This window comes from Antrostomus carolinensis, unplaced genomic scaffold, assembly GCF_000700745.2.
Source record: "Antrostomus carolinensis isolate BGI_N321 unplaced genomic scaffold, ASM70074v2 scaffold34942, whole genome shotgun sequence".
NCBI lineage: Eukaryota > Metazoa > Chordata > Aves > Caprimulgiformes > Caprimulgidae > Antrostomus > Antrostomus carolinensis.
Genome location: NW_010300780.1, coordinates 1 through 12,670, shown reverse-complemented (window position 1 = coordinate 12,670; position 12,670 = coordinate 1). Strand labels below are relative to the sequence as shown.

The following is a 12,670-nucleotide window of genomic DNA, read 5'->3' as shown; positions in this document are numbered from 1 at the left end:
GCTGCACGCCCAGGCAGCCGCCGTTGACTTTGCCCAGAAGTTCTGCCAGTTCCTGAAGGAGAACCCCCACTACGACACCCCTGGGGCAGAGACCTCCTTCTCCCACCACTTTGCCACCAACTTCTTGGACATCTTCAGCCTGGAGGTCAGCCGGGTGTTCGTGTCTGACTCCCCCACCAAGTACAACATCGTGCCCTTCGTGGGGCTGCAGAACTGTCACGTCCCCTACGGGCGTGAGGTCACCCCAAGGAAGGAGGAGACATCCACTGAGTCCTTGGACAGCATGGACACCCCGTTGGGTGCTGGACGGTACCTGAGTCCGGTGCAGCAGGTGCAGGCACGTAAGGTGTCCTCCTACGGCCAGTCCCGCAGCTCAGAGGATGTCTCCATCCACGCTGCTGCTAAGCCCAAGTTCAAGAAGGGCTTCTCCTTGAGGAACATGAGCTTGTGCGTGGTGGACGGCATGAAGGAGATGTGGCATCGCAAGTCCTCTCCGGAGCCAGGTGCTGAGGCTGCCCCAGGTGGCCGGAGAGCCGAGAGGGAGCCGTGGCTGGCTGGGGGCAAGGAGTCCAGTGACCCACGGGAGAAATGGACCCACAAGCTGCGCCTGTCCAAGGTGCCCTCCTCCAAGGTGGAGCTGGTGGACATCCAGAGGGAGGGGACACTGCGCTACATGGTGGCTGACGACACAAATTGTGTGGGGAGCTCACAGTGGCAAAAGTGCCGCCTCCTACTCCGGAAAGCGGTGAAGGTGGAAGGAGAGAGGTTCCTCCTCGAGTTTTACGTCCCTCCGAAGGTAAGTCCTGGCTGTTCTCTGCTGCTGTTTTTCTGAGCAATTCAAGCAGCAGTTGGGCTTTGTTTTGAGGTTTTTCCTTATTTTCACTGCTGAGCTGGGATGAAATCTGGCTCTGGTCCAAAGAGGGGTTTGGTGTCAGGTGGCTGAGATACAAATGGAGGGGACAGCGTGGTTGAAACCCATCCAACCTGCAAGCCCCAGTTGCTGCTGTTCACCAGGGCATAGCCCACTCCTTCCCCACAGCCCTTGGGAGAGATGCTGAGGCCTTTCCCTGGTCCTTTGGCTCCCAAATATCATCAGTCTTGGTGGAAAAGCTCATTCCCCCATCAAGATGTGGGGTGTCCAGGCTAGCCAAGGGTTTTTTTTTCTGTTCCCAACATGTTGCAAAGATATGTCAGACCGGTGGGTCCCACAGCAGCAGTAAGGCTGGGATCGCTGCCTGGGCTTTGTCCTTTAGATCTCAGAGGGTCACTAGTCCACTTTCTAAAAGCAGGTTTTTTTTCCTTTTAAAAATAATAATTCATTTGGAATAATTTTGCATCTGCAAGGCCACCTCCAATGCAGATTTTTGATGCTGGGGACAGAAGACGCCGGTGTTGCCCTCCAGAGCTGGAGCACCACTACCATGGATGGGTTTTGTAGCTCTCCTCCCAGACAGCCCCAGCTAATTCCCCATCTGGGCAGAAGAACACTGATTATTACTATTATTATTATTATTACCCACAATATCACTTTTCCTTGCCTGCATCTTTTCTTCTTCTGTAATTTCAATGAAAGCTTTGAAATCAGGAGCTGGTTTTCATCGCAGCACGTCCTCGGTGTGTTCTCCCTCCCCTTCTTGTATGCATCCCCCGTTTTCCCTGTTTTCCTGGGGGAAAGGCTGAGTGGTAGAGCCATTTGCTCAAGAAATGTGGATTACGAGACCTTGAGTCTCCTTCTCGCCACAGGACCACCTTTGCTGCTGGGCTGAGCGAAGGGATGCTTTGTGCTGCCAAACCCTCACCTGTGCTAACGCCGTGATGGTGTCTTGTCTGTGCTGTGTGTTCTCCTTTCTGAAAAGCACAGGGCAAATAATAACCATTCCCTGGGGTTTTACTGGCTCTATGTGCTGGTAATGAAATCTCAGGTTATTTAAATACGCAGAGAAGAAAAATCTCATTTACTTCATCTTCTTTAGGATTTCCCTGCTTGTGTTTCAGTCCCTGGTAGTGAAGCTGGGCTGACACAAGCCATTGTGCCAGACACGCAGCCAGGGCTGTGGGTTTTGAGGTGCTCTGAACCCCTGGTAACCCTCACTTTGTCAGAGGGTTGGATTCATACATTATATATATTTTTAAACAGCATTTTCAATTTTTTTGAGGCCAAAATGAACCTTGGCACTGTTGGTGTTAGTTTGTGCCTCTCACATCTTTCCCAGTGAAATTTAAAATATTAATTTAAACTCAAGTGCATCTCTTTGGAGTGGCTCAGCACAGGTATGGATGGAGTGCATAGCTGGTAGCTGGCTTGGGGGCTTTCTCAGCCCAGGGACCACACAAGACCTGGCTGGTAGGAAACTGCTGCACCCACAACACGAATCCCAGAGGATCCGGTGAAGCCGGTGGGTGTGGGCTGCATGGAGAAGCACTGGCGAGTCAGCCACACCAAAGGGGCAATAAACTCAGGTTAAAATGGAACAACTGCTGCTCTGAAAACGCTTTAAGGGAGTGCTTATAGAGGTTTGGGTTGGGGTTTTTTTCAGTGTATCTTGATTTGCCTCTAAAATCAATTTTGAAATGATTTTTATGGCAACTTTTATGACCATTGTCTGCTCTCCTGTTATAATCACACCCCACTTTGATTTACATCTTTCTCCCCTCGTCCCATCTTGTTTTCCATCTGGCAAATGGTTCAGCTGGTACCAGCCTGGTGCAGCTGGAGGAAAATGGCTTTTTGCTTCAGCAGCCCACAGGTTTGGTTTTGTGTAGGTCCTACAAAAACTATGGTCATGTTTTTAAATCTTTAAAGGGAAAAGCCCTCCTGAAGAAGACCTTCTCTGGCTGACTGGTGAATTAACACCATATTTTCTTTCCCTTCAAAGCAGCTGCCTCCTCCTTTCTGACCTTCTCCAGTGCAAACACCAAGAAGGAAAAATTCCCCAGGGCAGGGCTGAGCCCCACACGTCAAGGCAGCACTGGGGCCCCGGGGCTGGTGGAAACAAAACATCTCAGAGGGGAAAAAGCAGTTCCTGTCTGTCTTGGGTTTTTTTTTCCCCCCCCTCAAAAAAATGAGAACTGAACCCATTGGTGGTAACCTGCAGCCTGGTGCTCATCACCTTCCTCATCCCACCCCGTGCACCCAAGGCACCAGGCACAGATTTTGGTGACTAAATCACATCTCTGCTTCCTGCAGCCGTGATCCTCCAAATCTTGGAGCCCCAGAGGGGACCAGCCCTGGGGAGCAGCTCTGTGGGCTCCTTTGGGGGGGATTTGTTATAATTAAAACAAATATCTGGGGAATTTGTTGCTAAGCAGAGACTTCAAGTAGGAGGCGCTGGGTCCTGCCCCCGCATTGAGACTTGAGCGGGTGCCGGGGGCCCCAGGGGAAATTAATTTTTCTTTATTTTAATGTAATTAAAATTCCCTGCATGGCTAGGGCTGCTCCATCGGAGCTTCTCAGCTGAGATGCTGCTTCTGCACTGGATAAATGAGGTGTCTTCCTGGGCTGCTTTCTGCCTGGTGCCCTGTCAGAGAGCACATCCCCATCAGGAGAGGGTTTATAAAGGACAGGGATTGGTGGTCTTGGCAGAGCTGACACGTCAGCCCGCGCTGGAGCAAGGAAGAGGTTTGGCAGTTAAATGCACTAACCGCCCTGTCTTCCACTGGGCCTCCTCTTGGTTTAATTAAAAGAGCTTGGAGTTATCAGGCACATGAGGGAAATCAATGCTTTTTTTTTTTCTCTTCCCCCCTGTAATAACCATGCAGGCTGAGCCATGATTTTTTCTCTCTGAGAGCCCCACTGCATCATCCCCAGGGACAGCTTGATTCAATTGAATGACTTTTTTTTAATTTATTGATTTCTTTTAATTTTTTTGCTTTTTTTTTGCTTTTCCCAGGCTTCTAAACCCAAGGTGAGCATCCCGCTGTCAGCTATCATCGAGGTCCGCACCACCATGCCGTTGGAGATGCCTGACAAAGACAATACCTTTGTCCTAAAGGTGAGAGCAGGGTGACAGCGGTGTGTACCCCAACAGGGACCCCATCTGTGCCCACATCCAGCCCCCACCACGGGGATGCTCAGTCCCCAAGGGGATCATTGCCTTGATTTTCAGAGCTGAGATGCCAACAGCACTAATGCTCCCCATGGAATCCCTGCCTCTTCTCCTTGGGTTGTGCCTGCCCAAAAAATGATGCAACCTCCACCTGATGCCTGTGTATTTTGGGACTGGGCTGTTTGCCTGGCTTTCACCATGGGGTTTTGCTTCTCCATGGCACCAGGAGATGGGTTAAATTAGTGTCCAGAGACAACTTGCAAGGGGAAACACTCTTTGGTGTGGCTGCCCCTGGTTTTGTGACTGCCGCGTCCCCAGATCAGTGACATGGGGTGGCTGTTCTATTGACACAGGGCAATGAGAACGGCTGTGCAGGGCCACCAAGACTCTGGGGATCAACCACCCCTTGCAAGTCTAGGGGCATGAGCAGAGAGTCAAAGTCTCTCTCTTCAGAAAGAGTTTTCCATATCATGCAATTAATTAGCTTAATGCTCCCTCTTGCTCTGCTGAAAGGCAGCAGCCTGTGATGATAGATTGGGGCTGAATCTTGCAGTGTCCCCATGTGCCACCATGGTGATGGACATGTTGGAGATGGTTTTCTCTCCAGCTAATGAGGCTGTGCCTTCCCACTCCTGCTAATGGACTCGTGCTCTCCATCAGAGCTGTTGGACATGCCCAGCTGGGAGGTAGCATGTGTATGTGGGGGAATATCAGCGTTTTGAGGATTTAATGTCCTACCTCTGCTAAAAAACCACCTCTCTCCCTGATGCTTCTCCCTAAAAGCGTGTGGCAAAGGCAGAGAGGAGAGGCCAGGCTTCCCAGCAGAATGGAGCTGCTTAAAAGCTTAGAATACTGTGAAAGCAGAGGAGGGAAAAAAATGGAGCCTGGCTTCATGAAAGCCCCCATGCCTGGTAGCGTGCCTGGCCCCAGTGTGTGTTCCCACTGGAAATCACTCTCCACCAAACCCAGCTCCTTGTGAAGGTCCCAGACCTTCTCCTGGCATCCTTCCTTCCCCAACGGCTTCTTGCTCTTCAACTTCAACCTCTGCTGTAGTCAGTGTCCACCATGGACATGGAGGCTAATTCAGCTGTTATCTTCTGTGCCTCAAAGACCAACCTTGTGCATGTTCTCCTCTCCAGACTGACCAGCCCAAGGTCCTCCTTGCTTTCTTTTCAGGCTCTGAGAGAGAATGCCCTAAAGTGTGATGGGAAGGATTGCTTCTCCTTTGATTGCTTCTCCTTTCTTCTTCCTCTTTATCCAACCCAAGTTCATCCAATTGCTTTCTTTGTACCCTGGCGATTATGTTGACTCATACTTAGTTTGTGGGCTGGTGTAACCCCTCGATGTTTTTTGCAGAACCACTCTGGAGTCACGGTTCCCTCACCCAGACACCCTCGGTGATCAGTGGAAGCCCAGAGTTTGCCTATGTCCTTGAACCAGGGGCTGGCTTGGGCTCCTTCTTCCACAGAGCATTTCTCAGCTTTGACAAGTTCATTTGAATTCTTGTCTCATCCTCTAACATGCTTGCAATGTGGTGTCATCCGTGAATTGATTAGGCATCTTCTCTTTGCTTTTGTCCTAATCATCACTGAAGAGCAGTGTGCATGGAGAGAGTCCCTGATGTGAAGGAGCTTCTGAGCACATCCCTCAGCTTAGCCATCAATAATCCATTGGCCATCAATAACTGCTCTTGGAATATGGCTCATCAGCTACTTGTGATCATGTTTTCTAGATTCCCTTACAAGTCTTATCTCAGCTGTGTCTTGCCACCCACCCTGCTGGAGTGTCACATCAGTGTCCATAGTATGGTCAATGCCAAGGATGTGACACTGCTGCTCCCTGTCCCTGGGGCTGTCACAAGCAAGTGTAGATGGGTTTGAGTGGGTTTGGTCATGGCAGATCCCTGCTGGTGGGATTCAGCTCCGGGTGCTTCCTGGGTGCCTGTGGAGGGTTGGTTTCTCTGGCTGCTGAAGGAGGGCTCTGGTCTTGCCCTCTTCCCATCCTCTGGAGCCAGATGTGCTCTCTCCACTCCCACTACTAACAGCTCTGTGACTGCTTCAGCCATTTCTTTAATTGCCCTTGGGAACACTCCAAACCCTGCCTGTCTGAAAATGCCTGATTGATCAGGTAACCTCCTGCTCCTGCCCTGGCCAGGGCACTTACCCTGCTGCAGGGTGAATTGATGACAATCGATCCTTTGAGCTACCTGAGGCAGCATTGAGCTACCACAGCATTGAGCCCATCTGCTCACTTCTGGTCTCCTGCTGCCCCTCTCCTTGCCCTCCCCTCCTGGCTGCCAGCACAGGATGCTTTTCTCCTATTCCCAACATCCTTTATTATTTGTAGCTCATTTTCTGCCCAAGCCCTTCTTGCTGGGACATCTTCTTGCCGCGACATCTTCTTGCTGCTCTTTTGTGTTCCCCCTTTGCTGTCTGGCCTTGCAGAGGGCATGAAGAACCCCTTGATGATGATCAGAGGGGTAAGAAAGGGAGGTGGGTGCTGTGGTTTCCCCGCTGCCTTCCCCTATACAGGGTTGATGTTGAACCCAATCTCAACCTTCATGCACAACGTGCTGCACTCCGGCAGGTTACAATGGGTGGAAAAGCCCCTGCCCGGTTGAGGGAGGCCATGCTGGAGTAATTTCTGCTAAATCGTCTAAAAATGAGCAGGCAGCACGTCCCCACTGCCCATTAGACACCAAGCACATGCATATTTTTTTTATTTTTTCCATTGCACAAGCAGACACTTGCAAAATACCCGAGCCTTGCACGTGCTCCACTGGCTGTCATGCTCTGCAGGAGAGAGCAGCCCCATCTCCTACACCGGCTTCATGTGTTGCCCTCAGAAAGCCAGAGAGGCTCCTTTGCTCTGGTTAAACAAGACAGGGAGGGGAAACTTTGCTGCTGCCCTCCACTGCTCGGGGCAGGATGGCCATGCACAGCCCCAGGAGGGAGCAGGGTGCTGCTCAGCCCCAGCCTGGGTGCTGGGCTCTGCTCCCTGCACACCCTGCTTATTTTCAGGACAGTGATTCAGTTGTTTGTGATTAATTTAATTTGCTAAGAGGTTGTCTCAGCTGGCAACACGATACCCTGCTGGAGTCAGGGCTGCCTCACCAGCTCAGGAACACGATGTATAAGGGGTCTGGGAAGGATGTGGGGAAACCTGCCAGAGGCACACACATTGTGTGGGGTGGCTTCTGAGTCCCTCTGCCCTGTTGCCCCATTGCTGATGTGGGACTTTTCTAGGTCTTCCCTGGTCCCTGAAAGGCCCAGCTCCTTTGGGCTTGCAGTTTTGGAGGCTCTTTTTGCATCCTAATTTATTTTTCTTTTCCATTAAAGTAGGTTTCTCTCCCACCCTGTTGCAATCAGAAATTGAAAGCCTCATGGACCAGCAGGCAGAAAAGATAACAGAGGAGATAGAGGTTTTGAACTCCTGGATTTAGGGGTCTCACAGATTTTGGGGCAGTGAGAGGGCAGCATGGCTTCTGATCTACCTGTGCAGAGCTAGTTTTGAGGGGCACTGAGGCACCCCAGAGGTGAGGGACACTGTGCTGGCGCGTGGGTGCCATGTGGGGTTTTTGCCATGGGAGCTGTAAAAACCTTGTGATGCATTTGCTGAAAACAGAGTGTTCTGCTCTCCAAGCCCTGGCTTTGGTCAAGGGTCACCCTTTGACACCCCAAAGCATCTCTGTGGGTCATCCCTTTGGGATGGGAGGGGGCACTAATCCCCCCCAGTCTAACAGAGGTGCTATTTAACAGCAGCAGGTGAATGGGGTGGGGGGTCTGGCTGGATTATGGGGTGGTGGGACACTGACTGCCTCCTGACACGGTCCCATGTTGCCCACAGGTGGAGAACGGGGCCGAGTACATCCTGGAGACCATTGACTCCCTGCAGAAGCACTCCTGGGTGGCAGATATCCAGGACTGCATCGACCCCGGGTAAGGCTTGCTGGAGGAAGGTGCTGTGTGGGGACCAGGCTCACCACTGCTGCGGTGCCCTCACCACCAAGCTGGGGTTATTACCCCTGATGCAATTTTTTTTTTTACTACTTGGATTGTTACAGAAAGTCCCCGACTCACGTCAGCAGGAGTCTGGTGGCAGAATTAGCAGCCTGTGTGTGTCAGAGGTGCAGCCTCACAGAGCACTGCCTGCTTGCTCACCCTTTCCTGCTCTACATCCCCTCAGCCCAGCAGAGGCAGGTGACCTGGGAATGCTGCCCTCAATGTAGGAAGCTCCTAATGCCTGCCTTCTAAAGCTTTCATACTATATTTGAGCTATTTTCCATGCTTTTTTCCAGTCCAGCATCCATGGTATATTTAAGATTGTGATGGCTAAATCAATTTATTTTTGTTTCTGTCACAGTGGCATTAAGACTGTGACTCATTAGAGTCACAACCACTCAGCCAAAACTTCTCATCTGGTTTCTCATCAGCCTGCGCAGGCGGTTACACGTTAGGGACCGTTTGTGTGCCTGGCACTGCTGCCCTTCAGCTGGCTCAGGCAGCCCCGCTCCAGGGGAAGCAGGATCAGCCCAGGCACTCCCCAGGCTTCGGGGAAACCCCAGCGCTGCCCTTGGCACAATTTTGGGAAAACAAGATGCCCGTGCTTGCAGAGGTGAAAATCTTGAGCAAGCCTATGACAGGAGAGGGTCCAGCTGCCTCCAGGCTGCCTTTGCCCCCTTTTGCTGAAGAGATGTGGGGTCAGTGACTGCAGAAGCTGCATCTCCCAGGGAGGATGTACTAACATACTCCAGATCTGTGCTCCTTCAGCTCCTTTTGCTGCTTCTTAAAATGTATAATTCAAGAAGCAACGCTGAGGCTGAGCTGCTGATGGAGGCAAAGCTGGGAAACACAGCCCTTTTTCTCCCTGTGTGTGTGTTTTGGTACCAGTTTTCCAGCCAGAGCCGAGCGCCGTGACCATGCTCACCGCAGAAGCCATCGGCAGGGCTGCGCCAGCCCCTCGCTCTGCTGCCAGCAGCCTTTTTATGTTTGCTTAGCACCCAGCGCGCTCCCACTTCGGCCTCCGGACGTGACTGTAAAGCAAATAATAATGAACTCCAGAGCAAATAATAATGAGCTGTTTAATACACTGACACACACGCTTGGTGCCAAGAATGAATTTTCAATCAGCTCCTAATGCTTTTGCCAAGGGCTGCGTGCTGGAGCCGCTGCGTGAGCGCCCATCGACGGCTTTTCTGCAAAGCGCTGTTGGTTTTGGTTTCCTTCCTCCCTTCTTGTTTTTTAACCGGCTGTAGCTGAATGACTTCCAATGGCTGATTCACTTACTGGCCACTAAATAATTCAGCAGCTCCCTCATGAGCCGTTATTGCTAACGCAGCCACTTCCTCGCTGCCTGTGCCCACGTGGCTGCCGTTAAGCAAGAGCAGCCGAGTGCTGCTGGCAGCACCAGGCTCTTGCCGACAGCCAGGTTAAAAATAGGCTGTGGAGCAAGCGGGCTTGCTTAAGAGGGGTGCTGAAGTGCACGAGCAGGGGTCAGGCAGCAAGGATGCTCCCTGTGGGGGCTGCATCCCTGTGGCATCCCCCTTGCTCTGTTCTCACTCACTGTCTCACTCCTGGCTTCTTTTCTTGGTGTCTTTTGAGGATGTGGTTGGATGAGGCTTTAAGCAACCTGGTCTAGTGGAAGGTGTCCCTGCTGATGGCAGGGGGGTTGGGACTGGATGAGCTTTAAGGTCCCTTCCAACCCAAACAAGTCTGTGATTCTATGATACAATTCCTGTGGGTTGGTAGTTCCCTTTGCGGAGGGTGAAAGCGAAAGCATCCTTGGGTGGAAGTGGGTGGTGGGAGTGTGCGTGCATCCACATATGTCTTGCAAAGCAAAGCACTGAAAGTCAAGATAACAGATTTCTAACCAAACCAACAAGGTTGTAGAAAAACACTGCAGCTAGGATGAGCTGGCATGACCCAGAGTGACGGCTTTCAGGGGTTTAATTCCCCTCCACGCTGGTTTCTTGCCCCCAAAAAGCCAGGTTGCTTTGCCAGCTGCTCTGCTGCTCAGTGCTGTGAGCACTTCTGTCCCTCCGGGAGGAAGCAAGGAGCAGCGGGATGTGCTCCCAGATCACAGCTGGAATTTCATTTAGTCAAGTCCCTGTTACACGTGTGTGAGTGGAGGTGCCATGCGTGCGTCCCCGTGTCGTGTGACCATCTGCTCTATGCTCTCCCCCCAGGGACAGCGGGGATGACATTGAGCTGGCGTCCTGTGTGCAGGGAGGAACCTGTCTGCCAGGCAGGGTGTCCTCCTGCAGCTGTGAGTTCCTGGCTGATGGTAAGGACCTATGTCTGAGAAAAAAACCCGCAGGGAGGGTGGGAGTCTCTGGGTGCCAGCTTTGGTTTCGGGGGGGACCAGATCCTGCTAGTGAGAAAGTGAAGAAGCCTGAATTAGGTGTCTGTGGGAATGGATCTTCCTCTGTCCATTGCTTTCCTCTTCCTTGTGCTTCCTCCCACCCCAGGGAGGTGCTCCCACCTTGATGAAGACACCAGTGTTGCTCCCATATATCCTGATACATCCAGAAAATCAAGCCCCTGTCTGCAGGCACCTGGGTCTCTGGGTCCCAGCAAGCAGTTCCTGCCTGTACAGCCCCATCTTGTTTCCATGTCTCTTATCCCAGCTGCACCTGGGGAAGGAAGCCCAGTGCAGGCTGAAAGGGATTTTTCTGAGCTGTCCTAGTTCTGAGCTGTCTTTGAGAGCGTAGGGTGCTCCAGCACAGTGGCCTTCAGAGTAGGACAGCCCCCAGCCTTGTCTGATTGTGCTGGGTAATGCCAAGCCATGAGCCTATCCCTCTGCAAATTCCCTTCCAGATGTTCCCAGGCCACCAGACAGATGTGCCCTGCCTGGCGCTCACAACACCACTACGGCCACTGCCATCCCTGCGCCCCACGGCCGGGGCAGGGACTCCTTGGGGGAGCTCCTCACCCACGTCCCACTGGAGAGCTTCCTGCAGACGTTGGAGTCTTCCCCTACCACCGGTGGGCATCTCGCAGGTACCAGGCTGCAGGATGTGGCCCCAGCACCTCACTCTTAAGGGTGCACAGAGGGAAAGGATGGGTTGGGAGAGAGTGATGTCAAGGTACTCCCTAAAAACCTCCTGTCCCTGTGGCCAGGGGAGGACAGCGAGGCAGAGGCAGAGATCAACCTCTCCGACTTCCCCTGGTTCCATGGGACACTCTCACGGATCAAGGCAGCTCAGCTGGTGCTCTTCGGGGGTGCGCGGAGCCACGGCTTGTTCGTCATCCGTCAGAGTGAAACACGGCCCGGGGAGTACGTGCTGACCTTCAACTTCCAGGGCAAAGCAAAGGTGGGTGTCCTCTGCTTCCCTCTGAATATTAGTGCCAGCCTTGTGAGCAACCGGGTGCCATGCGGTGACCCCAAACACAGCGGCTCTGTGGGGAGCTGCACCCCAGCAGGACATCCCTTGGGGCTGCCTGTCCTTGTCCCCCAAGAGCCCTCTGCACCCTGCCCAGCCCCATCAGCTCTCTACCAACTGGATCAGTGCATGAGGTTAAATATGTGACAGGAGTCCAGCGTAGCCTGGCACATCATCCCCTGACTCTTCTTGTCTGCTCCATGTCCTGAAGTACACAGATGCACTATGAAAAAATGGCCCATGGGTGGTTTTCTGCTGGGTGCCTTTTCTACCAGAGGGCACATTCAGCGAGGGGTTGAGATACAGCTGCCTGGTCTTGTCACCTGTCCCACAAGAAGTAGTTCAGGTGGGCTATGGGCTTCTCTAGGCTGGCTGTGTCACCAGGATTGGAGCTGCAGACCTCAGCTGCACCCAGACACCTTTCTCTGTCCAGTTCTGTGTGGTGTTCATCACCAGGAGGGGACTAACTTCTCCTGAGTGGGGTTTTGCAGGGAACACTCTGCAGCAGGAAAAATAAGTCTTGTGTTAGGAGCAAAACCTCCCTTGGCTGATGGAGGTGGCTCCTGCTGCTGATTGCCAGGGTGAATCTTACCCTTTGCAATCCCCAGCTCACCTGCTGGTCCCCTGTCCCTGCAGCACCTCCGTCTGTCACTGAACGAGAGCGGGCAGTGCCATGTGCAGCACCTCTGGTTCCAGACCATCTTCGACATGTTGCGCCACTTCCACACGCATCCCATCCCTCTCGAGTCGGGTGGCGCGGCCGACATCACCCTCCGCAGCTACGTCGTGGCCCAGAGCCCGCTGCCCGGTGAGTGCCAGGGCTGTGCTGCTGCTGGGCAGGGGTACGGCTGCATGTGAACAGCCAGGTTTGTGTATGGGCTGGGATCTCACATGGACCCAAAAGTGACTGATCCCTGGGATTCCCTCACTAACCCCCTCCAGAAATCCATGCCCATGTTGCATGTGTGGCTCTGGAGATGCCCCAAGGTGGGTGTTATCCCATTGAAGGTGGGCAGGGAGGACCACGCAGCAGCAGGGCTGTGCTGGGGTGACATGTGTGTCCCCAGCTGTGGGTGTCAGTCCCCTGGCTCAGGCAGGAGTGGAGCAGAGGGGTCTGCAGGGCTTGGCAGGGCTCAGGGCATCCTGCTGTGGGTGGGCAAGGAGAGCTGGGGAAGGACAGGGTCAAGGATGGAGAGGGCAAGCTAGGGAGAGGGTGGGTGTGGGAAGGTGCCAGCAAGGGAGG

At 53.0% G+C, this 12,670-nt stretch overlaps 1 protein-coding gene across 1 annotated transcript; it reads left to right on the top strand.

Moving 5' to 3' along the window:
* Positions 1-4: 4 nt before the first annotated feature.
* On the top strand, positions 5-12,235 carry LOC104521297 (SH2B adapter protein 2-like; the record flags this gene model as incomplete). The annotated part of the gene is made up of 7 exons (XM_010163244.1): positions 5-796; positions 3,891-3,992; positions 7,893-7,984; positions 10,231-10,328; positions 10,862-11,044; positions 11,165-11,358; positions 12,064-12,235. Coding segments are annotated over 7 exons (1,633 nt in total), but the record flags the coding sequence as incomplete, so codon positions are not given.
* Between the last annotated feature and the right edge of the window lie 435 nt (positions 12,236-12,670).